Below are 15,519 nucleotides of genomic sequence, written 5' to 3'. Positions count from 1 at the left end.
CTGGTGGTCTCTTACAGGACCTACCCTCGGCCACATGAGTACCTGTCCCCATCAGACCTGCCCAAGAGCTGGGACTGGCGCAACGTGAACGGTGTCAACTACGCCAGCATCACCAGAAACCAGCACATCCCCCAGTACTGCGGCTCCTGCTGGGCCCACGGCAGTACCAGCGCCATGGCGGGTAGGTGGGGTCCACAGACCGGACTGGGGGCCAGGAAGCCCTGTGCCGACCGGTCCCTGTCAGCACAGGCGGCCGCAGCCCAGGGTCCCCCGGCCCTTGTGAGTCCGCGCCAGGGTCCGGCCTGGGAAGGGGGGTGTCCGAGCCTCAGACCTGGGGACCCGACCTGTGCCCCCTGCCGCCCTTCCCCGTGGAGGAAGGCCGAAGTGGCACAGACTGGCTCGTGTCTCTGCTGGCAGGGCCGGCCTGTCCAGGGCCAGTGGGACTGGAGCCCAGGGACAAGTGGCTTCCAGGTGCCTTCTTCCTCCCAATGTGTGTGACCCCGGCCATTGGGATTGAACGAGAAATCCAACCCGCCTTCGGTGACGGGGGCGTTGGGGGCGGAAGTGGTGTTTCAGGTGGTTGCCTGCCCTGGTCGTCGAGCATCGAGCCAGGCCGGCCCGTTCCTCACCTGGACCGTCTGCCCAGTGAGGAAGGAGGGGCGCCAAGGGGAGGCGGCGGGGCCTGGCCCGGGAGACCGCACGCCAGCCTCGGGCCTCCGTTCAGCCCCAGGCCCGCCTGGCAGTGGTGTGGAGGGACTGCCATCTCCAGGCACACCGGAAGTCCCCTGGAGACGGGACTTTGCCCCTGGGAAGCTGGCCCCCGGAAGGCTGGGGCACTGCCACCTCCCTAACTCGGGGAGCTCACTAGGCAGGCCTGCCGTAACAGTGGCATCTGGTGGGGTCTCCATGGTGGCCCTGCCCCATCTCTTTTCGGGGACTGATGAGGGCTGGAATGTACACCTGAACCTTCCAGAAGGCGGAGGAAGGGAGCGGGGAGGCCGAGGCCCCTTTTGAAGGTGCAGGGAGCCACGAGGCCTGGAGATGGACAGGGCTGGGGCTCAGCTGCTGGAGCCACTGGGACATGAGGGGCCGGGCAGGCAGACAGGGTGTGGGCCGCCAAGAGACCGAAGGTCAGAGCAGCAGCAGGGGTGGTGATGGTGAGGAAGTGAAAGCAGGCCTGTGTGGGGGCGGGGTGGGGGCGGCTGAGAAGCCCGCCAGGGGCCCTGCCCCAGGAAGTCTGGAAGGGCTTAGGGAGGGAGTCACGCGCCAAGATTTGCATTCAGGAAGTCTGCTGGGCGGGGAAGGTGGCCACGGTGGGCCTGCGCTGGTCCCTGTGCAGACAGGTCGGCGGTGCCAGGGTTCTGGAGCGGAGATTCGGGTGGGAGTTTCTACCCTAGGCGCACGGCCGCTTCTCTCTCTCTGTCTCTTCAAACCTTAGCATTTTCTCCAGCGATGGGGCCCTCCTTCCTCTCTCACTGAGAAAATAGAAGCCCCCAGAAGGGGACTTCCACAGATGCCTGACCCAGCTGCCACTTGTCGCAGCTGGCTGTAGCTTGCCTTCCCTCCTGTCCCGGGCCACGAGCATCAGCCCTTCGCGAGGCCCCTCCTCCCTGTGCTCAGCCTTGGCCACCAGGGAGACGAGCGGGGGCTTGACTCCACCCGCCTCCAGCCACCACCCTCTTCCGGACTCCCCAAGAGGAGCCTGCAGACCCCGCTTCCTCTTCTCCATTTTTGAACCCACTCCACGGGCATCGTTCTTGCCAAGGTCACGGGCAAGGGGCCGCCATGCAGTCAGCCCCCGGGCCTCTCCCTCCTGTGCTCGATCACTTCTCCTCGTAATGCCTTCCTCGCCTTTCAGCACGCACCCCGATCTCCTGCCCCGCTCACGGCTCCCCATCCAACCTCACTAATGAATGTCGGGTTCCCCAGGACTGAGTCCTTGGCTGCACCCCTTCACCTGAACCCCAGCTTTACACCCAGCTGCCCACTCTCTCTTGCTTGGACACTTGACCCCTCCAACCTCAAAGGTTCAGATCTGAACAGCGCGTCCTTCCTACCATCACCCTCACACCTGTCGACATGGGAAACTTCCAGACTGGGAGAGAATTTTTTTCTAAGAGTTTATTTGAGCCAAATGGGAAGATAATTACAAGGAGGCAAGTCTCAGATGCTCCGGAGAATGACAGTGGGAACTGATGGGACATCAGTCAGATGACACTGAGGAGGCAGAAAACCAGGCGGGGTTGGGATTACAGGACAGTTGACAAAGTCGGGGCTCTCGTCAGGGTGGTTCTCCTGCGGGGTCGGGAGGAGCGGCATCTCAAAGGCGCGTCAGCCCGGATGAGATGCACGAGGACGGAGCACAGGGCTGGCTTCAGGCAAAGTTAAACCTTCTATGTGCCTGGAGTGTGACCAGCCACCATCACCTATCCGGATGGGAATTTATGATCAGGTCGCCCCGTGAGGTTACTTTCCGTAGAACCCCATTTTCCTCCACACCCCCAAACCCCATTCTTCTCCGGCCCTTCCCGGCTCGTTCAATGAAAATGTCGCACTTCCAGTCGCTCGGGCTAAAAAGCCCAGAGTCACACCTGATCTATTTCATACCATTTCATATCCCTCACACCGTCCTGTGACAAATCTTGCCGGTCTATCTTCAGAATACCTTGTAAACTCTGCTTCTCGCCACCTGCACCACAGCACCTGGCCTGAGCCCCGCCCCGCATCTGGCCTTGTCCCGCAGCTGCTGGACTGGCCTCCCTGCCGCCCCCTCGCCTCCCTGCCGGCTGGTCACAAGCAGCTAGACTGAGCCTGTTCAAACCCAGGTCAGATCACGTTTCTGTTCTGCTTGAAACCCTCTAAGATTTCATGCAGATAAAACACAAAACCCTTCCTTGACCTGCCAGAGCCCGTGTAAGCTGCCGCCTGTTTGGTGTTGAGACCCGGTGTGGATGCCAAGGGCTAGAGCACAGGTTTTGCCTTCTCAGGCCAGGCACCTGCTCTCCCAGACCCTCTCCCATGGGCGCCACCTCGGTGAGGTCATTGGCCCCCCCGATACGATGCTCCCCCAGTTCTCTCCTCGTTTTCCTCGAAGCACCGTACGCCTCACGCTTCCACGCCGACACCTGTTTCCTGTCTCATCTCTCCCCGCACTTGGACCTCGTGAGGCGGGAGGGGAGGAGCGGGTCGCTGAGCAGGCTGCCGAGCGCTGGCTGCTCCCTGTCATCAGGGACGGCATGGGCGAGGCTGCGGTGATTTCTGACCTGGGGGGCGAAGCACGAGAGGAGGCCGAGATCACCTTGGGACAGCGAGAAGTGAGCTGACGGGGAGCGAGCGGGAGACGGCGGCCGGGCCCGGGTCGCTGTGGGATTCTTTATGCACGGAGAGGGGAGCGGATCAGGGGGCCCCGGGTGGGCGCGGTGGCCGTCTGCAGCTATCCGTGGCCTCTGGCTGGCTGCTCAGAGCCCTCCCTCTGTGACCGCCAGTGCCCATGGGGTTGGGTCCGTGCCGGCCTTGCCCACGGGGTCTCGGCCTTCCGCTTGCTGATGGGTGGCCCCGGGCTGCACTTGCTCGCGGAGGTGCCCTCCGGGGTCTTTGTTCCTGCCTCTTCCAGCTCTTTAGCAGGCACTCGTGGGACTGCCAGAGCGTGCCAGGACGGGGTGGCCCTGCCCGCCTGGCGCTTACAGGCGGGTGGCGCGGGCACATGTGCCAGGGCCCGCGAAGGGCGGGCGCGCTGACCGGGGTGCTGCCTTGCAGACCGGATCAACATCAAGAGGAAGGGGGCGTGGCCGTCCACGCTGCTGTCCGTGCAGCACGTCATCGACTGCGGCGAGGCCGGCTCCTGTGAGGGGGGCAACGACCTGGAGGTGTGGGAGTACGCCAACAGGCACGGCATCCCTGACGAGACCTGCAACAACTACCAGGCCAAGGACCAGGGTAGGCCCCGCCCCGCCCCCGCCGCCCGGGAGAGTGTGGCTGAGCCCGGGCCATCCCGTGCCTCACACGCTGGTCTGGGCTCTGGGGGAGGCGTGGACCCTGTGGGTCTGGAGGAGCAGGAAGCGGAGCCCACTGTCCTTGTCGAGAATGGCAGTAGGGAGGCCTGGGGAGGAGTGTCTCTAGCCTTGTGTCCCTGTGGCCAGCGCTGGCCATGGTTTCGGGTTCCGACATGTTGGCACCTTGGTGGTTTTCAAGGGCCTTTGTAAGAGAGGCACAGGTGACCGTTGTTTGGGGGAGAGTAAGTTTTCCAGGAGCTGGGGTGGGGGAGGTTAGGCAGGCTGCTCCCTGAACTGGAAGCAAGGAGGCCCGGTGGCAGAAGGTGGCATTGGCCTGGCTCCCGCCCCGCAACCCTGGGCCGCATGCATTCAGGTGGTCTGGAGCCAGGGGGCCGCTGATGGACCAGCACACCCAAGCTGGCCTGGAACCCCTGGAGTTGGCACGTTCCTTTCAGGCTTTTCCCCTCTGGAACAAAGGAAAGAAAATGTCCAACCCCAAACCCATAATTGGCAGGTTTAAGTCACCTGTCTGTCAGAGCTCCCTGTAGCTGGAGCAGAGAGCTTGGATGATTTTGAGACTGGACGGGGGCTGAGGGGGGAGCCCGGGTGCCCGCCCCCCCATCTGTAAGGGTTAGCCCAGCCCCCTGAGGCCCACAGCATCCTCCAGGCACCATCCCAGCCAGGCGCTCCTGGGCCCTATCTCCTAGCCAGAAAGAATCTCCCCAGACTGGTTGGGTGAGTCTTGTTGAAGAGGCAAATGGAGCAAGGGTCAGAACCGGAGAGAGGGACAGAGGAACAGATGAAGGGGATGAGGGAGTGACCGCCAGGAAGCAGGAATCAGGTGGTCCCGGAGCTGGTCTCCTCCAGCCTGGGCCAGGCCCTCTCACCGCCGTGACGGGGCAGATGGAGCTCCACAGGGTCCCGACTGTTTGCAATAAATAGTCTGGTCTTTGTATTAGCAAATGTGGCCACAGATCCAGCACTTTCCAGTACTGGGCACTGGGCATTTGTTGGCCAAAGAACACATCAAAGCAACAATTTAATCTTCAAGGAGTTTGGTGTCCCGGAGGAGGAATTTGGACAGACAGGGAACTGTAACAGCCAGGTGGGCAGCAGGAAGCCGTGGACAGGCAGGTAGAGGGTCTGCTGGAGCGCAGCCGATGGGGGATGTGGGGTCTCACAGAACTAAGGGCTGCATTTTGTTCTGCTTTATCCTAATTCTTGATACCACCTCAAACCAAAGTAATTAGAAAATGCTATTTTTTCCCTAACAATTAGCCTGTTCACTAGCCAGCAATAAACTGTCTTATTAAGAGCTAATAATTTAATTACACTGTTTTCAGCTGTAGGGTATTGTGAAGGGCCCCTCCTCCAGGCCCTGTCAGGAGGAAAGGTTCTCTCCTGAGTGCCCACTATGCACAGTTACTGCCTACTATGCGCAGTTACCACATCCTCTCTCTTTGCCCGGCCCGGGGAGGGCTGCTCGAAGAAGGCGTGATCACCTGCTGGCGAGATGGTTTCCATTGTTGGCCCAAGCGAGCGGAGTGAGGAGTGGGCCTGGGTGTGCCTCTGCTCACAGGCTAATGAGAAAGTCGTCTCCTGCTGCCTTTCCATGCAACCCCCCCAGAGTGTGACAAGTTTAACCAGTGTGGGACATGCACCGAGTTCAAGGAGTGCCGTGCCATCCAGAACTACACCCTCTGGAGGGTGGGCGACTACGGCACCCTGTCGGGGAGGGAGAAGATGATGGCGGAGATCTACGCCAACGGCCCCATCAGGTGAGGGCCTCGCCGCGGCCATGCGGGCCGCTGTCCCCGCCGCACGTCCCCTCTGGCCAACTTCGCTCTGTGGGCTCGAGACGCAGCTGCCCGTGAACTGGCCATTGGGTCCCTCAGGGTGGTCGTGAGTGGAGGACGCAGGGCTGTGGGCACACGGGGACTGGCCACCAAGGGAGGAACGACTCAGGCTTAGGCAGGATCACCTGGCGTGCGTGATCGGACTGGGGTTCACACAGCTGGTTGCACTGAAAGCGCCACTTCTCCACCCGCTCGCCCGCAGCTGCGGGATCATGGCGACGGAGAAGATGGTCGGCTACATGGGCGGCATCTACGCGGAATACCAGGACAAGGCCTACATCAACCACATCGTTTCCGTGGCCGGCTGGGGCGTCAGCGAGGGCACCGAGTACTGGATCGTCCGCAATTCGTGGGGCGAACCGTGGGTAAGCCGTTTCCGCTGCTCTCGTCGGTGGCTCTACTGGCTTCGCAGCTGTGTCATAGTGTTTAGCAGCCTCCCTGGCCCCGATCCACCGGATGCCAACCGTTCCTTCCCTGTCCCCTAGTTGTGACAACCAAAAACGTCTCCAGACGCTGCCAGCCGTCCCAGGCAGGAATCGCGCTGGTGGGGAGACGCCGCTTCGGTCGTGTTTATAGTTTACTCCCCTGCAGCCCTCTCGTTCCTTTCCTGTCATGGTTTCAGCTTTGCTAAGTAATACTGTGGAATTTTTTCAAAAATACTTATGAGTTGGGTCAAAAATCCAGGGGAGGTCAACTGCCAAAACTTTCATTTGAGACCTAGTGTGAACCATCAACAGCGTGAGACATGAAATTCATTCTGATGAAATGGGGGGCAGTGACTAATGTAGAAGTGATGAAATGTCCATTTTTAAGTGACTGCAAATGGAGATTTGACTGGGAAGCTGTCATCTGGCCGGGAGTCCCCATTTCTGTTAACTAGCTGCGGCATGCAGGGCCAGCACCTCCTGTCAAACATGGACTTCTACGTTCACAGCAGGCGTTTCCAGCAGGGTCCCGGGGAGGGGAGGGGGCGAGCAGCCGGTGTGGAGCTGCACGCACCCCATGCGGGGTCTCAGAGACGGGCGCAGGGAGAACTGGGAGGCCGCGGGCCGAGTGGCGAGCTAACACGCTCCTTCTCCCAGGGCGAGCGAGGCTGGATGCGGCTCGTGACCAGCGCCTACAAAGGTGGGAAGGGTGCCGATTACAACCTCGCGATCGAGGAAACCTGCGCGTTTGGGGACCCCATCGTCTAGAAGAGCAGTTTAAGACACGACACCACGGACCATCAGAGGGGATCGTGTCGTCGCGGGCACAGGGTTGGCACCACCACAGCTTGAAGGAACTGGGGGCTGACAAATTAAATTGGCATCCAGTGACTGCTAAGGGCACAGCACACCTGGACCGTGCAGACGGCTGCGGTCCTGGCTGACCACTCCCCATAGGGGAGTGGAACGCGGGGTGACGTGCACAGCTGGCACAGGATGGTACCCCGGCCTGGTGACCGCAGGGAACCATCTACCTGTCGAGGAAGTGATCCACAAGACAATGAGTTACGTGACCTCCATTTTCTTCAGTCGATAGTCTGGTGTTTTCCGCGAGGCAGCTGTGCTCTATAACGTAGCATTTATCACCAATTCTTTTGTCACCTTGGAATCGGGGGGGTGGAAGGGGAGACGGCGATTTCAGATCGCCCGAGTGATAAATAAAACACAACTTCACACAAGAACTGAGCCTGAGTGTGCCTGTTTACACGTGAGAACACCACCACCAAGATCTACACCTTCCAACCCATTAGAAAGGCTTTTATCTGTTCTTGGAAAATTAAAACAATTACAATAAAATATCAACTAATCAGGTACTTGTGCGAAAACGTAAGTCGACTCTGAAAGTAGTTCATTTAAGTGCCTCGCCACCCGTGGTGCTGACAGTTGGCCCCACCCACAGAGGCACTGTGAGCCACCCTGCGTCCCTGTGTCCGGGGAGGCACGCTGTGGACAGCCCACAGAAGGCAAGGGCGCTGTCCTAACATCTGTCACTGATGCGGCAGCTTCCGGCCGAGCGCGGTTATCCACCTCCTTCCCGGGGGGCACATTTCCAAGATGCTGGCTGAGCTGCTTGTTTCTGAAAACGGTTTTTCCACAACTGGTCTAGAATGTTCTGCTCCAGCCCTGGACAGTGCTCTGAATCAGTTCACCAGGATGAAGTTAGACTTGCAGTGAGCTACAGGAAACAGCATAAGTCACAGGGTTAGAAACGGGGTGAAAACATCACGCTTAAAACTGCAGCAGAGGGACACCCAGTCACCTACCTATGAACTCCGTCACGGGATCGTGCTCGCCTTCTGTCTTGATGGTGCCTGCGATGCTGTCATTCTCCAGGATGGGGAGGAAAAGTTGCACAAAGTCGGAGGTGTATGGAGGGGCTACGACGTCCAGCACCTGCGGGAGGGAGCGGGGTCACTCCTCCCCGCAGCCCGTGGGCCACGCGTGGCGCACAGGGCGGAGAAAACTGCCCTCCCCTCCCTGCTTCTTGCTTCCTGTTGCCACAGCGGTCTCCACGGTTAAGACACCCGGTGGTGGCCTAGGTAAAACATACTACGCTGCCTGCATGCAGGTGCCGGGAAAATTGCTATGTCTCCGTCATCAGCACAATTATCAGAAAGCACAGTTCTCAGAGTTAGGTGCAGTACGAACTAAATGAAGCCAGAAAGGGCCCTGCTAGTGTCAACAGTATGAAAGGGGAAACGAACGGGGGGTTGCTGACCTCGGTCACAAAATAGCGAATGAGTGAAATGTCAGTGTCCAGCTTCTCCAGACACTTTCGGATGTAACTGACCACAGGAAGTACATAACCTCGACTCAGCAGGTGCACCATCCTGTCCAGCAGGGTCTTCTTCAACTCAAGCTGCCAGAGTGCAGGCAGAGAGGTCCGTTAAAATGGGCCCTCCCCAGGCGGCACGACAGACCCGAGGGCCACCCGCTCACCTGCTCCATCACGTCCAGCTGGGAATGCTCCGTCTCAAAGAGCTTAACAAGCAGCTGTAGGACCTGGGGGTGCAGGAGCTGGTGGCAGGTGCTGATCTATAAAGACCAAAGGGAGCCCGGCTGAGCAATATGCTTGGGTGTCCGGGCTCACCATCGGCGCACAGCCGCCATCACCGTCACAGCTGCCAGCCTCTGGGCCATCCCTCAACCTCTCAGGGCACTTGATAAAAACCAAGTTGTCTACAGAGTCAACGGAACTGGTTCCTTAGAAGGAAAACGCCTGTTGAGGACAGGAAGAGCTAGCTCGAGAAGAACATCCGAGCTCACTGAACAGAAGCGCTGGCGATACCAGCACACGCGGCGCCAGGCACAGCGTGGCGGGCCCTCCGATGCCGTGGCTCCATCCGGCATCGTGTTCCTACGCTGGCGGGAGGCTGCGAGGCCACAGGGACGTAACTCCTATGGCAGTCGGCGCTCTCACCGCACACCGCCTCGACATGCAGAACCTATCGCTACCGTAAGGGAGGCTACCCACGTGCTGGAAAGGGCCCCGCAGCCCCTACCTCGTCCAGCAACGCGAGGTGGACCGGGGTGTGGTCGGTCTGCAGCTGGAAGTACCTTGGCTCTGACACAGTCCAATCCACCCACTTCAGCACCCCCATCGCTACCACTGGAAACCTGCAGGTAAAAAGAAGGCAGATGGCTTCCTTTAAACAAAGCTTTTAAAAAACCAAACACCAAAACAGAAACGTTTAAAGACCAAACCCAGTCTATCCCATTAATTCACCCTTCCCCATGCCCTGCCAGGGAGGCACTCACTGGTGCCAACAGCCTGATGAGCCCCGTGTCCTCCCAGAGTGCACTGCGAGAACCACCCTCACTCAGTTCCTGGCTTGCTCTGAACCACTGCCCTGGCTTAAGAGGAAAAGGGCATCCATGCAAAATGCTCCATCAGACCGGCGGACTGGCTTGAAGTGTCCTATGATCTAGGAAACCCTCTCCTTGTCCCTAGTACAAATTACCAGGGGAGAGTCAAATGCCCAAGGGAATGCCCTATTTGTAAGCTTTCCCTAGTGGAGTCTCATTTACATAACTGGCATAACCGCAAATCATTCTACGTAAGCAATACTTTGCTGGTCTGACTCTTACTGTAAATAGACCCTTTCCTTCAAATCAATTTTTCTAATTTTGGTTGGTCTTCCTTTTTCTTAGTCTGATTTGTAAAGAGATTTCTGCCAAGTAACACCTAAAAACTATACTGTTGAAACAGTTTACAGTTCTCTAAATACGTTCAAAAAGGAAAAAAAAAAAAGTATTTCTGCATGGTTTTTTTTTTGAGCTTTTAATATGAAAATGCAAGCTACCTCCTCCCGGAAGGATGAGGTTCAGAAGCGAGCGCCGCTCCGCTCACCTGATGCACTGGTACAGTGTGCTCAGCTCGGCCACCAGTTCGGAGGCCCCTTTGTTCTCGTTGCAACACAAGTTGTGAACAGTTTCAACAGCTTTCGACGTGGACTTCAGCTCGTCTTTGTTGATGCTCACTCGCTTGTTCTAAGCACACACACACACACACGCTGGTGAGGTCGGGGTCACCTGGTGCTGGCGGCTTCTCTCTGCAAACCCCCTCCCTGTCTCGAAGGTCAGCAGTCAAGTTAACTGCCACGTTCTGCACTCATACGGGACACGGAAACGGAAAGCCAAGCAGAAGGCATCTGTGGCTCAGGGGACTCAGTCTTGTTCCTTTAGTCAAACTTCCAGTGACTGAGAGTAAGTACTGGATGCTACGCACACTTCCCTGAGACACTGAGCACTCTGACTGTTTTCTGGGTAACACTAAAAAGACATTTCTGATAGAAGATGGGCTCATGATTTCTCGCAGACAAAATTCTCAAGTGATGCCAAAGAGAGGAAGGGGTGACTCGTCCCCCACGGGGTCCAGGAACCCACAGAGCTGACGGTACCTTCTTCCAGGTCTCCACCACGCTCGCGGCGTACGCCAGGATGTGGATGTACTTGTGCTTGTGGTCCTGGTTGATCCGGGCCCCAGGTTTGAAGAGCGACTGCATGAACAGGTCCAGGAAGGCGGGCCCCCGGATCTGAGGAGACACACAGCCCGCCACACAGGAAGGCAGCGAGCTGGCAGGGAGGCCCTCCCACGAGGGGCTGAGGGAGTGCCGCCCACACCCGTCCCGCCCCGACATGCGCAGACCCCGTGGGTGACGGGAAAGGGCCCAGAAGAGGACAGAAACGTTTCAGCGGGAATCCGCCCTCGCTGACTTTAGAGAATTAAGAGAAACGCAGACTTTCTAAAATAACCCTTCCGACTGGCACTGGGGATGCACCATCTGATTCTAAAAATGAAAGGCAACCTACGAGTTCAACAGGAGGTGGGTCCATGCTGGTAAACATCTTGAACAAGACTGTGATGTCGGCCGGGTTCAAGGCCCCTTTGGACAACATAGCCCCAAGGGCCTGACAGGCTCTGGGGTAGGAGGCAGCTGTGCCCAACGCTAGCGTGATCTGGCTGGCATCGTGGCCTCTTGATGAAAAACAAACCACACATCCCGTAGTTGGCAAGGTGGGATATGACGTTAGTAACCCCCCCTTCCTCTTTCCTCCCTCCCTTTTCCCACTTTTAATGCTTTGCATTGTCGGGATCCCTCTGTTTTTTCAGATGGCTGTCACTCGATGGTACAGTGACTGGCCCATGATAACAACACTGGAGCTAAGTGGGAAAGAAGGGATCAAATACAGCTCGCAGGCTAAGACTCCATTAGCAAAAGGAAGGACGACAGCAGCTAATTCTGTTCGGAGACGAACACGACACAGCGGACTGCGAGTTCGAGACCTGCTGCTGTCTGCCAGCGACGAAGCCCCGCACGTGAAAGCACGCGTTCGCCGATCCCTGAGTGCGGCGAGCACCGCGCACTTAACACACTCATCAGGGCGATGCTTGAGCTCTCTCCGTGCGTTTAGAACCACTGGGCTGCGGGCGGCCTCCCTAGGTGTCAAGTAAGAGGACCCAGTCCCCATGTGGAGGCGGGGCACCGGGGCTGGCGGGGGACACACGGCGAGGGGGCGGTGAGCACGACACTGCCTCTCACTTCTCCTGGGCGAAGCGCTGAACCTCCTGAGCGATCCTGCGCACAGCGGAGCCGCCCTGCTCTTCCTGGGCCAACACGGACATCATGGCCTGGGCGAACAGGTACGTGTGCTCGCCATGGCACACCATCTTCTGAAAAGGTGCAGGGGGAGTTTGGGGTTCAGGATGGCACAATGACAACGCAGAGAAGAGTCCGACGTGAGCAGCACCCCCCACACGAAGCTCCGGTCTCGGAAGGAGCCTTGCAACCAGCGCATTCTCTGAAGGCAAGGGGTGTCTCCTGTTTGCAAATGCCCGACCCCAAATCCCCTCCTAATCTGAGACAGACAAAGAGCTTACGGCAAACTCGGGCAGATTTTTTTCAAGGTTTTCTTCTCCTCCATCCAGAATTGTAGCGAGGGAGGTACGAAGTACTCTGGAAAACACTTCCAACTGCTGGCAGGCCGTGGACACGCTGGTTATCTCTCCTTGGTACCCCGCGTCGGAAATGAGCTACGATATAAAAATAAGAAGCCCAACGAACTGTCAACAGTAGGGACCACACGTTTCATTGAAAGCGAGCTTGCTGTCAGTGTCTGTAGTGAGAAGCGACAAGCAAGCACTGGTCTCAGGTCTCGAACCTTTACTCCAACCCCTAACCAGGCGTGTGGCTCGGTGTCTGCGTGTGCAAGATGAAGGAGACAGACCAGGCGTCCTCAAAGGCTCCTCTCGGGGCCCAGTGGCCTCTATAAATACATTCGTGCCAAATCCTAAACTACTGTCCATGTTGCTGCAGAAACAGATAGGAATTCCGTGCTTTTCTTTCTCAATGTTAACACTGACTAAAGTGCCACGACGAAGGCCTTTACCAAAAACGTAACTATGATCTTTCAGAAGAAAACGCCACCCCACCCAACCCCAAATCACCCTCGCTCATACACACTTCCACCTCGCCCGACCCTGGCACACCTCCTACCTTAACGGTGAAGTTGAGCATCAGACAATCTGGATGGGCTTCAGCCAGCTTGTAAAAGAGATCTCTCCACGTGGTATGTGCGATCATTTGTTCAAGCCACGCCGGGGTCTGCCAACACACAAGCAAAGGGCGAGGTGAGGGGCCCAGCTGTAGCTTCGGTGAAGATTCTGTTGCATAAACAGTCACAGGACGCTCTAGCTGAAACAGTGCCGCCGCCCTAAGTGTCCCAGAGCTAATGATGCCACACGGGCAGCGGGTGGCAGAGCTGGAGCCCTGAGCGTCCCCTCACAGCTTCTGGAAGATCCAATGCCACACGAAAGCATGCCGAAAGGCGCCTGCTGGAGACACTGAGAGTCTCGTCCAGCGGAGCCGCGTCACACGCACAACTAACTCATGCTAAATCAGCTGCGTGCCCTGGGCACGTGGAGAAAAAGGCAGCGGACACAGCACGGCTAGCTCTGCCCAGCGCCACGTGGAGTGGCCATGAACACGTGCCTCAGCTCTCATACCGTGTGGCTGACGGACCCAGGGCCACCCTCGGACTCCGCCATCCATTCGTGCCAAGGCCGGGCTCCCCACAGGCTGCCCCAGCCACCGGCTGAGGGTAGCTGGGCCCCTAAGGCAGATCAGTTCCTAGGGGACATGGGTGACTGTGGCTTGAAGACTCTGCGGAGACACTGCTGAAACTCTGAAAACTGCACTATGGTCTAAGACCTCCTACCCAACAATCCTCCCTTCCCTCTCGTCTTCGAGGTCAGACCTGCATCGGCGCCCCCAGCCTCCCCTGGCCCCCACCCACCTTCCCTCCCAGGGCTGTCCTCCAGAACCTCCTGCACACCTAGTCCTGTCCTGGCATCTGCTTTTCGGAGACCCCGAATGAATATACCGCACGACTCAAAGAGCCTGCACCTAGTCGGCGTGACAGGGGAGCTGTGGAGCCGCCGTCCCGTCCCCGAGCTCAGTGCCTGGGTGCCCCTCGGCGTGCCAGAGCTCGCTACACCGAGCACGCAATCTGTCCCACACCGTGACTCAGTCCCCAGCTCTACGGTACTCCCCTCACAGGCCGCACCCCAGTGCGCACACGAAATCAGCAAAAGACCCCAGCGACTGGTGTTAGAAAAGAGAGAAGACTCCTCACCTCTCCTTCCTCCGTAAAAATAGAATCTGCTTTGCGGGGGTCAAAATGTTTGATCAACAGACTCTTCAAGTGATTTTCCACAGTCTCCTGGACCTGCAGTGGCTCAACGCCTGGAAGAAATGGCACTCCCTCAACTTGTCGTTTCACTTTAGAAAAAGTAGACAGGTCGAAAGGCTGTCTGTGAATCCGCCATCACAGAACCGATTCCGACAATTTAGAATTTTGGACTCTTATAAAAATTAGTATTAATCATAGTCAATGGTAAGAATCAGCAAGAAGCACAAAGCAGAACACACGAGGACATTCTACCTTGCCAACGTGGAGAGGACAGCTAAGGACCAGGACAAACTGCAAAACGGGCAGGTAGGAGGATGGAAAGACACACCCTTGCAGAGAAGGGAGCAGATGCCCGCCAAGAGACACTTGTACCTAATCACCGTGACAGCAGCGAATGGACTGGTTTCCGGACAGCACTTAATCAGTGATGTCATCTCGCCCGGTTCTGTGATTTACAGTAAGGCTCTGCTTTGATCATATTAGCCGAAAGCTATAATCAGACCCAGTCGTAAATTGTCCATCATTTGCTGCCTGCTATAACAGACCTCTTAAAAACGACACACTGAACATACACTCTATAATCCTATAATTCTACAGCATGGCAGGGAAACAGCTCAATGAGAATCACATTAGCAGCCTGTCTGTAAACCTCAGTTATTGAATCAAAGATAAAAACTGAGCAGACAGAGATGGGTAAGAAGTTCAGTTCTTTCTTACTTACGTCTTAAAAACCAGGAAAACAAAGAACCTTTCCAATTTATCAGCATTGTAATGATTGAAAGGTGTTTATTTTTGAAGGGGGAGAGGGGGTGGTGACCAGCCGGGACAGGGGCCACCCACACAGCACCTGTCTGAATGAGCCACTCAGCCAGCAGGTTGACGGTCTGGGCCACCGCAGTGTAGTTCTCTGACAAGAGCTGGATAACATTCTCAGGCGACCCTCCCGCCTGGAAATACCTAGAAGAAGGAACACAGCAGCTATTACACGAAAACGAACGCATACAGGCGTGGGATGGATGACAACAGGGAGGAGCGGAGGACACCAGGTCGTGACAATTTTTAAAGTGTGGAGGGGCCCCTGGACGGCTTCCGTTCCAGCGCCCCATCGTTCTCACTTTCGCGTATCTCCTGGGTCTATTACAAAGCTTTCTCTCAGTCCCCCCCACCCTCCTCCCAACGCAGAGAAGCGCCTCGCACACCTCTTCAGCGTGTTAAAGATGGACGGCTCCATGATGTAGTCGCGGGTGGAGAACTTGTGGAGGCATTCTTGCTGGACCTCCGCGTCGTCCTCTCCCTCTCCATAGTCTTCCTCCTGCTGTCGGTAGGTGCCGTGAGCCACGTAGTTTTTCATTAATACGAATATCCTAGGATCTCACCTTAAATGTGTCGCACTGTCCCTTTGAGAAGTGCTCCGCATACATTATTTCACCCGACTTTCCTGAGGATCCCATGAAGTGAGCCGGACAAGTAATGAGTGGCTAAGACAAGGAATCG

General features: G+C 57.1%; 2 protein-coding genes across 3 annotated transcripts in view; one reads left to right on the top strand and one right to left on the bottom strand.

Annotated features, from left to right (window-relative positions):
- Positions 1–7,514, top strand: CTSZ (cathepsin Z; the record flags this gene model as incomplete). The annotated part of the gene is made up of 5 exons (XM_011366028.2): positions 1–181; positions 3,757–3,936; positions 5,620–5,770; positions 6,051–6,213; positions 6,931–7,514. Coding segments are annotated over 5 exons (786 nt in total), but the record flags the coding sequence as incomplete, so codon positions are not given.
- Position 7,515: 1 nt separating this feature from the next.
- The window catches only part of NELFCD (negative elongation factor complex member C/D), an 11,185-nt gene continuing 3,181 nt past the window's right edge, over positions 7,516–15,519 (bottom strand). Inside the window, exons 2-15 of one of the 2 annotated variants that reach the window (XM_011366019.1) lie at positions 15,225–15,340; positions 14,873–14,982; positions 13,969–14,078; positions 12,831–12,938; positions 12,215–12,367; positions 11,877–12,007; positions 11,146–11,311; positions 10,734–10,868; positions 10,184–10,323; positions 9,336–9,450; positions 8,773–8,868; positions 8,552–8,692; positions 8,097–8,226; positions 7,516–8,008 (exon numbers count right to left, since the gene is read on the bottom strand). In XM_011366019.1, coding sequence (XP_011364321.1) covers positions 7,974–8,008; positions 8,097–8,226; positions 8,552–8,692; positions 8,773–8,868; positions 9,336–9,450; positions 10,184–10,323; positions 10,734–10,868; positions 11,146–11,311; positions 11,877–12,007; positions 12,215–12,367; positions 12,831–12,938; positions 13,969–14,078; positions 14,873–14,982; positions 15,225–15,340 — 1,686 coding nt within the window. In that variant the 3' untranslated portion in view covers positions 7,516–7,973. The remainder of the gene's footprint in view (positions 8,009–8,096; positions 8,227–8,551; positions 8,693–8,772; positions 8,869–9,335; positions 9,451–10,183; positions 10,324–10,733; positions 10,869–11,145; positions 11,312–11,876; positions 12,008–12,214; positions 12,368–12,830; positions 12,939–13,968; positions 14,079–14,872; positions 14,983–15,224; positions 15,341–15,519) is intronic. The other variant, XM_023534099.1, reaches the window with a different exon arrangement.

The sequence above is a fragment of the Pteropus vampyrus genome, unplaced genomic scaffold, assembly GCF_000151845.1.
Source record: "Pteropus vampyrus isolate Shadow unplaced genomic scaffold, Pvam_2.0 Scaffold118, whole genome shotgun sequence".
Taxonomy (NCBI): Eukaryota; Metazoa; Chordata; class Mammalia; order Chiroptera; family Pteropodidae; genus Pteropus; species Pteropus vampyrus.
The sequence above is the reverse complement of the archived record's forward strand: the minus strand, read 5'-3'. Positions and strand labels throughout refer to the sequence as shown.